At 38.2% G+C, this 9,317-nt stretch overlaps 1 protein-coding gene across 6 annotated transcripts in view; it reads left to right on the plus strand.

Moving 5' to 3' along the window:
• Positions 1-8,396, plus strand: part of LOC149172053 (high mobility group B protein 9-like) — a 29,116-nt gene extending 20,720 nt beyond the window's left edge. For all 6 annotated transcript variants that reach the window (XM_089424186.1, XM_089424184.1, XM_089424181.1 and 3 more), the window contains exons 4-7: positions 6,583-6,745; positions 6,837-6,941; positions 7,111-7,514; positions 7,643-8,396. In XM_089424186.1, the coding sequence (XP_089280312.1) occupies positions 6,583-6,745; positions 6,837-6,941; positions 7,111-7,514; positions 7,643-8,074 (1,104 nt within the window). In that variant the 3' untranslated portion in view covers positions 8,075-8,396. The remainder of the gene's footprint in view (positions 1-6,582; positions 6,746-6,836; positions 6,942-7,110; positions 7,515-7,642) is intronic.
• The last annotated feature ends 921 nt before the right edge of the window (positions 8,397-9,317 follow it).

The following is a 9,317-nucleotide window of genomic DNA, read 5'->3' on the forward strand; positions in this document are numbered from 1 at the left end:
CTTCTAGTTATGAGGATGTAGTAGGTGAGAAAGTATGGCAAAAAGCCACGCTAAATGAGTATAACTCCATCATGGAGAATGATGTTTGGGGAATTGTGTTGAGACTCATGGGAAGTCAATGATTGAATCCAAGTCACTATAGAAGGTGAAGCTTGTAGTAGATCGCAACATAGACAAGTACGAGTCTCAATTTATAGTGAGAGGATTCTTCTAAAGAGGGAATTGGCCATGAGGAGACTTTGCTCCATGTGCTAGGAATGCTCCTATCGAGACCATTTGGCATTATATCTTTAGTGATAGTTTTTGGTTAACATATATATCACATGGATGTAAAGGCAATGCTTCTTGATGGTTTGGTTAAGGAGGAAGTATACATAATCGAGAGGTTTGAGGTGCATGGCCGAGGGACCCATGTGTGTAGTTTGAAGAAAGCCCTTTATGGGTTGAAGTTGGCACCACATGCTTGGTAGTCAAATATTGATGTGTACCCATTAGGTTTGATCTTCACTAAAACTATTGCAGTTCCCAATCTTAGGTAAGTTTGACGAAATCCAAGTGAGATCTTCCTTCAATAGGGTTAGTTTGACAAAGACCAAGTGAGATCTTCCTTGAATAGGGTGAGTATGTAGTTAAGACTCCTAAGAGATTTTAGATGATTTTTTGTAAGCTTGTGGCTATTTTCTTGTTTTTGCACGTGGACCTTTATATTCCATATGAGGAATATACATGTTTTGGTCCTTGGGGGACTATTCATTTACAACAAGGCTTGAAGCCATTGCATCAAATCTCATCATGTCACTTAGGGGAATTGAACTTGGATGGGGAGGATCTCAAGCGTTCCTCCTAACTACTTGAAATAAACCCAATTGATAGGCCCGTTGCCACCCTTATTTTATTAGATATGAAGTTAACAGTAGATTCAGATTTAGATTTTTTAGATCCTTTTAGGTACAAGAAGTTGATAGGTTCTCTTATGTATTTGGTCAATGCTATTTGTTTTATAGTAAATGCTTTGAGCTAGTATATGGTTAAGTTGCAACAGATTCACTAGGTTGCTACAAACATGTGCTTGGATACTTGAAGGCCACAATACATTATGATTTGAGGTATGTTGGAGATGGTGAGTTCGTATTGCATGGTTTTGTAGATTCTAATTAGGCAGGTCAAGTAGATGCACAAATAGTACTTTAGGGCTTTGTTTTAATTTGGGTTGAAGTGTGATATTGTGGCTTTAGTAGGAAGTAGGGGACAATGGCACTTATTTTGGCAAGGGCATAAACATGCTACCCAACTTTGCTAATTGTGAAGATATCTGGCTTCATAAGTTGATTGTAAGAGTTGTTTGATCATATGTTGGCGCATGTTGTGGTACATCATGACAATCAAATTTATATCAAGCCGACGAGCTCTCTAAATATCAATGCCATTTCCATAGGGATAGGGTTCAAAAGGGGGTAGTGGTCCTTGAATATGTTTTCCTTTGGGTTTGTAGGTTGCAAATATTTTGATAAAGCCTCTAGCTAAGTTGAAGTTTGAGATGTTGAGGGAGAGACCAGGTTTGGCAGAGCTCACTTTCCTTGCAAAGAGGGTGAGTTAGATATTTACTTTTGTTGCTCAATTAGTATTTTGCAGTAGTAATGGTGCTCTAGCTTCATTATTCTTGGTTTTTGTGCAGAATAGCATACAGAGGGCATTGTATATGAGGGAACAACGCTAGTGGAATAACGGAGGTGCATAACACTTATGTAGGAGAGAGGTAGAGAGGGTGCATGCATGTGCTAACCGTAGAATACTTCTAGAATTAAATTGCTACGCATATTTGGCATTCTAGTTAGCTATAGTTTATTTTTGCATGAATGGACTATTATTAGAGGAGGGTATAGATGCCTGGGACAACTAAGGTATTTGTATGAGTTGAGGAAGACATGGATCCCAAGGAGTGTGCATGCATGAATGCCACACTTATCCTCTAGTGGGGGCACACTATCTTTGGCACTTTTATCCATGCAAAAGTGCACACTAGCTAAGTAGATCAAGATTAGGGTTTGATTGATTCACATTGGGTGTTTCATGCATGTGATTAGATATATTTTATCTTTCCCTCTTCATCCTATTCTATAAAGGAGATGCAGTGTGCAACACTATGTTAGTTGTACCATTTTAGTTTTGAGCCATATCAGCGTAATTTCTTTTCTTTTAGTAAATATAAGGTAGATGTAATATTGGAGGTTCTGCATTATGTGTTTTTTGTTTGTAATTTTAGCACTCTGTGTTTCTGCATGGACATATTCAGAGATTGCTGTTTTGATCGAGGTTTTTAGTTTTAAGGTACCCAGGTCTAGGTTAATTTAGCTGAGTGTAGAATTTTCTTGCATGGATTGAAATAAAACAGAACCCACTACAATAAGTGGATCAATCCATTGTAACTTGGGTACATGTACCCATCCCAACCCTTGGGTACACATTTGAGATGGGGACTTTGTACTAGGGGGCATCAGGTATGTACCAAGTATGAACCAAAAGTACTCGATATGTTGAATACTTTAGGGTATGCTAAAGTATCCAAAATTCACATCCTTTGTGTTTTGGTACTTATATAAGGGGTTAACCTTTGCTTTGGTGCATCGCACTCCCCATATACCAGTGGATGGGAGTTGTTTTGGTATGAGTCAAAGGTACCTCGTGTCCTTGAGGGATGCACAGAAGTACCCACACATGGTGCTCTTTTTTGGAGATATTTTTTTGAAAGCCTTAATACCTTATTCCTAGCTTAATTTAGCTGAGTGTAGAATTTGCTTACATGGTTTGAAATAAAATAGAACTCACTACAATATGTGGATCAATCCAATATAACATGGATACATGTACCCAACCATTGGGTACACATTTGAGATGGGGACATTGTACTAAGGGGCATCAAGTATGTACCAAGTACGAACCAGACAAAATTACAAACCATTAAGTACTTGATATGTTGAATACTTTAGGGTATGCCAAAGCACCCAAAATTCACATCCTTTGTGTTTGGGTAGCATTCCCCATTTACCAGTGGGTGGGAGTTGTTTCGGTAAGAGGCAAAGGTACCTTGTGCCCTTGAGGGATGCACAGAAGTACCCACCCATGGTACCCTTTTTTGGAGATCTTTTTTGAAAGCCTTAATACCTTATTCCTAGCTTCCTGCTATTTTGTACTTTTTCCCCATTGACCTTCCTACAATATAAATCCTATAATGATTTAATATTGTCACTCAGTTATCTTATTGTTGGGAAATGGTTTGGTGTTGGGCAGTGGTTTGGTAGCTGAAAAATCATAACATCAGTGGATCTGTAGCGTGTTTTCATTGGAATCAAAACAGAACATTCATGGGTATATATCATCATTCATGTATGTATTATTAATAATTATTTTTTGAAGTTTGAAATTTCAAAGACTCGTGTATATATAATTAATAATTATTATATCTGGGACAAGGTCCCTTATGTCTTTCCCTTGATGTATGATGTTTTGTTCCTTGAATTTGTTGGGAGTCAGAGATGTATGATGTTTTGTTCCTTGAATTTGTTTGGAGTCAGAGATGTAATAGGTACACATTCAATGTCCCCATGTAGTTTTGTTCCCTCATCCTGAAAACTTGGTGTAAGATAGGATCATTGTTAATTGAAGCGATATAATTTGCATCCAATGGGCTTTTCAATTGTTTGGGCCATAAGTGGATGCTATATTGGACAAGAGACAATTTCAAATGATCTTTCCTTTGTCCAATTTGTCGCACTTATTGAAATATATATGCAATGTGAAGCACGGCAAGGTTGGCTCATCACTTGTTTAGAGATGCTTTGCATCTCATGTGTCTCCATGCCATTGTTGTCACGCTAGATACTTGCATTATAATGTGAAGAATGAAACTTAAATAGAATTACAAATTGACGTATAAATTTATTAAAATAAATCTGGAATAGGCCAAGTATTCTACATTGCATTGGACAAAAAGTAGCTCCTAGATCATAGTAAGTCCATCCTACAAAGGGCCAACCAGATATTCTAGCAATGCTCCTTTGTTGCTCAAGTTGGTGTTGTATTAAATCCTTCATTCATCTTGAACCACTTGTTGCATGCACTCTAAGAGATACTTCCCTTTCACTGACATATTACAAAATAAAGCTTGGTTCAAGTAAGGCCTCATCAACATCTATCACTCATCTATGATACTCCATAAAACCTAGAAATTATTGTTGTCATCATTGTAGACATTTTAGATTCCTTCCTTAGCTAAGCATATAGCCCCACGTGGGGCATTTTCTCCATGAATAATGCACAACCAGGTGCTTAGTATATAACACCATCCCCCCTAATTAGTCCAAAATTCTTTATTATACATCATTGTAACAATTGTATTTGAGAATGGGTGCCTACAAGCACCCAATTTTGCGAATTGTGTCCTGCACACAAGTGAAACATTTCATTGAGTTTCACAAAATGGGAGGTGTGGTGAAACATTTTTCCATGCACCCCTCATCCCAAGGATGTAGGAAGCATGGGGACAAGCCCCCAACCCTGCTGGACATGCCCCAGTGTAACACTGCTTATTACCTTTTAGATCCCTTATATGCTTATATGCCCCTCCTGAAAACCCCTATATGTGTTTGAAGATGTTTTATCACCGGAAGTCCACTCCGTGCCAAGAAGTTGAGGGTGCATACCAATTATTCGACAAAACAGCAAACTGAGGGTGCATACATGCTATTTGACTAAATTCCAGATCTATACTTTCCCTTTTCAAGTGGGACACTAAGGGCTTTCCTATAAAACTGATCTTTTCTTTTGATACAAGTTTTGAGAAGCCTGGAATTTGTGGTTGCCAAAAAGATGCTGCCTCTATAGAGAATAGGCAGGCCATGAATGCAAAATGACCTTTCTTCATGTGATCAAATTTTGTGGTCTTGCAGCTCTCAAGTAGCTTGGACTTGATGGTATACTCTGCAATCCTGTTTAAAGGAGAAAATATTCTGTTGGTGGGTAATGGAGTATGTACCCAAAGTGTAGAACTATTGAATTCTAAGGACCACATGCATGCCTCGAATCCTTGAAGGTATAGCCACCATAAGTTCCATATTATGGATGATACCTTTACATTGGACGTGTTTATGGCCCAAGATGCTAATGGGGAATATCTTAGAAGTGTAAAGATGGAGGCCCAATCTTCAAACCTGTTTTTGATATAGGATGTTGTATACTTCTAGCATCAACCATGAGTAGGACCTTTTATTGTTTGATGGAGACAAAAAGTTTGAAGGTAACAAGATGATTAATTCTAGTTATTGCAACAAGTGGTATTGAAGGTTTTCTTGAGTAAGGGTGGGAATAGGTCTTCTGGCACAAGATCATTATCCTAATAGTATCAAATTCCTGAGTTAGATTGGTGTAAATCTTCCGCGATATAATGTTTGTCGGGAAACAAACATGAAATCACAGAGCTAAGGTCATGCAAGTATGTACCATTTCTTTATTGTAAATGTAATTCAAATTGTGCATGAAGACACTCAAATTACCTATGAGTGTATAAAGATGAACGGTGTCAAAGAAACTCCTAGAAAATGAGTGATCAATCATCAACTCTGTTAACCATACCTTTAATTTTGCTGCTTCATTTTTAACCTATTAATAGTGCTACTGTGTATAATTGTTGTTTGGAAATCTCCATCTTCTCTGTAGTCTTTACTGGGTAAGTGTGAGGATATATCATATCACATGCAAGCATTGAAGAACAATGCAAGTCTAGTTTACATACCTTTAGAGTTTTGGTTTTAATGTTATTATGTAACCTTTGATAAGCTATGTCCAATTCAAGCTCATCAGTGGAACAGTACTCGATTCAACTTTGCTTTTACATCGTTGCCCATTTTGAATTTTATACCTTTTCCACTGGGTGTGCTTTTGGATCGATTGAGATCTTGACTTTTTGGGTGTTTGTACTTTTTACGAAGCAGCATAATCCACTATGTTTGCTAGAAATGAGGTGGTTAATTAATTTGATTATGATTGTTTTGATCTGATTTTGATGTTGTATATTTAATTTGTTGTATTTTCTGTGGAAATTGTAAGCATAAACCTTACATCATGAAACTATCAAATAGTTTCCGTAGAAAGATCTTTTAACTGCACTTGACAGTCAAGTAGATGCTGTTTCATGTTTGTAGGACTGCACTTTTTGAGCTATGTTTGGAATGAAGAAAACTGATTACTTTCTTTCTTGTTTTATTCATCATGTGTTGGTGTAATCTTGTGGATTCGTTGATTTTCCTGATTTGTTCAATTTCTTTTTCTTTATAACCAAATCACTGGAAAACCCTGGAGGCTTCACCACCATTGATGGGTGGTAACCAGGGCAAACTGCTGGTGCCCAAGTGCCAAGCACCTCACTTTGCAGAGATCAAGAGAGTTGAACCTGTAACTTCCCCAATTTGGGATATAGATCTCATGTCTGGCTTGTGACTGGTTTCAGCTAATCCTCAGGGTTGATTTTGTTCCATTTATATACTAATAGGGATTGATTAATCCTCCTGTTCTTCCTGTGTTTGGCAGGTCATTAAAGATAGGAAATGGAAGGATATAACAGCAATATTCAATTTCCCACCAACAGCAACCAATGCTTCATTTGTCCTGCGCAAATACTATATTAGCTTGCTTTATCATTATGAGCAAGTTTACTTCTTTGGGGCACAGGGTCAGCCATTACCCCCACCAGGTAGTTTGAGCTTGCATCGTGTTTCTCATGTTCTCTTGTTGCCTACCACATGTGCTGAAGGTATCCTAATATTTTCTGTTGTATTTTTCAGCTGCTTTGCCTGCTCCAAGTCCTGTGTCTCACTCGAAGAATATTAATGAACCTGCCATTACACCCTCTGTTGAAGCTAAACCTCCGCTTAAGAAAAGAAAGAGAGGTTTCCAACTGACCTCAGCACCATCATTCTTCAACAGAATTTGAAGTGGTGCTCTCTGACTTGATAACTTGATCTTGCAATTTGTTAGGTATGCTTGTTAGATTAACTATGCTTGATCCTTGACTTGGTGATATCTGCTAAGATATCCTTCCTTTTTCTTTATTGGCAGTTGATCCTATGTCATCCATGGGTCATCCCGTGACTGGAGTTATTGATGGGAAATTTGAGAATGCTTATCTTATCACTGTGATGGTTGGTTCGGAGAAATTAAGAGGGGTTTTGTATGAGATGCCGGCAGGGTTTTCTGGAGAACAATTTTTGCAAGCACCTAGTTGCACGAACAATTCTGATAATGGGGATACAGCTTCAGGGGTTCCTCCTCGTCGACGTCGTAGGAGGAAGGATGAAATGAAAAAGAGGGATCCCGACCATCCTAAGCCAAATAGGAGTGGTTACAATTTTTTCTTTGCTGAGCAACATACAAAATTGAAAGCATTGCATCCGGGCAAGGATAGGGAGATCAGCAAAATGATTGGAGACTCGTGGAATAAACTGACTGATGAAGCGAAAGCTGTAAGATACAAGTGAATTTCGTTTTTGTGGCTATTTAGTTAGTCTTCATTGTTGTCGGTAACAAACGAAAAATAAAATGAGTTTTGTCTTTCTCAGTATGTTGCGCTGACAATCTCTGATGGATGCAGGTTTACCAGGAGCTTGGATTGAAGGATAAAGAAAGGTACAAAAGTGAAATGGAAGAATACAGAGAGAGACAAAAAGTGCTTTCCCAGGACAAGGGAATATTAGTTTCTAGAAATGAAGGCTCAAATCAAGGGCTCGAAAATCATATGGAAGTGCAGATTCAAGACCGAGGAGTGCCACTTACAACAAATGAAGGTTCAAATCAAGCACTGGATAATAATTCTGACCTGTTAAATAACCATCCTGACCAGAATCTTTCCTTACAAGTGGGAATACAAGGCAATGATTTTAAAATGGCACAATTATCTGATGAGTCTGGCATGGTTGGTGCGGATATGTCTATAAAACAAGGGTCTTTGGTGGGAACCCAAATGTCTACTGAACATGAAAACAACCATGGAAATGACTGTAAGAATATGGTTTTAGAACCATAACTTAAAAAAACTGTTGACGCAGATAAATCAACTGTCGACCACAGAATTTTTGGCTGGAGGTGTGATGCACTGACAGTGCTGTATTTATAGTCTCAGGTCTTCAACCTGAAGGTTGACTGTTTTTTGTTTTGGATTTGGTGTATAGTATACAAGGTCACAGGTGTAACTTACCTGGTTAAAGCAACCAGGATGCGGGAACAGTATTGATGCACAGATCATCAAGGAAACTGTAAATTCATGACTCTTGTTTTTTGTGATTAGTGCTTTCCAAAGTCCGTTTTGGAAAGACGATATGTAACATCGCAGACTCAGAATCTGATGATGTAGAGCTAGGACTTTGCTCTTTGAGATAACATTCTAAAGATAATCTTTACGAGTCAATTTCATGTGAAAATTTCACCTCTTATACAAGTCCTTTGGTCCTGTTGAAAAATGAATGTTTTATTATATGACAGCAGGGAATTTGCATGGTATATTCTAATGAGATTGGGATTTTTGATTTTTTTCTGCGGCATTTGACTGAGGTGTGGCCCTTCTGTCTGGCTACCACAGGCTACAGCTCTCAACAAAATAGGCCCATCTCTTTTACAACCTTTAGTTGCAAAAATTGTAGCGGTAGGCCCCTGATAATCCATAGGATAAAACTTTTTTAATTTATTGCCGGTCATTCTGGCCCTGTTCCTGAGAGGAGTTGATGACCTAACTGACTGAATCTCCAAGAACAAAATCATAAGATCAGATGGGACAGTTGTCTTGCACATCTCATCTGGTGCTGCCTTGGATAGTCTTTACTGAGTAAAATGTGCAGCTTCCTTAATCACTTTCTCAGTTGCCTTATGAACTTACAAGGTTGCCTGATTGCTTTGTTTTGTTCCTTGAGCTACTTTATGTTGTCCGTCATTATCAGCTTGTCCCGTTTCTCTTCTACGGCAGATGCTTCCAGTTTTAATTCACTTTACAAACCAATATTCTTTCATTGGCCTTGTGTGTGGTGCCTTGCAGAGCCATTCTCATGTCTTTTCCTCCTACTACTAGGGTTATGATTCCACTGTTGCATCTTTTTGTTAGACTCAGTGATTCGCTTGCCTAGACACTTAATTATGCTTGACTCACTTTACATTCTTTTAGTTTCAGTATTGATATAGGAGTTTCTTTGGCACTTCCTTCCCAAAATGTATTCACACTGGAAGTTCCTTTTAGTCCCATTTACTTTTGTATTCATTTGTTGGACGTTATTAATTTT

Source organism: Pinus tabuliformis, chromosome 4_2 (assembly GCF_031772625.1).
Source record: "Pinus tabuliformis cultivar Carrire ecotype Pingquan chromosome 4_2, CPIR1, whole genome shotgun sequence".
Taxonomy (NCBI): Eukaryota; Viridiplantae; Streptophyta; class Pinopsida; order Pinales; family Pinaceae; genus Pinus; species Pinus tabuliformis.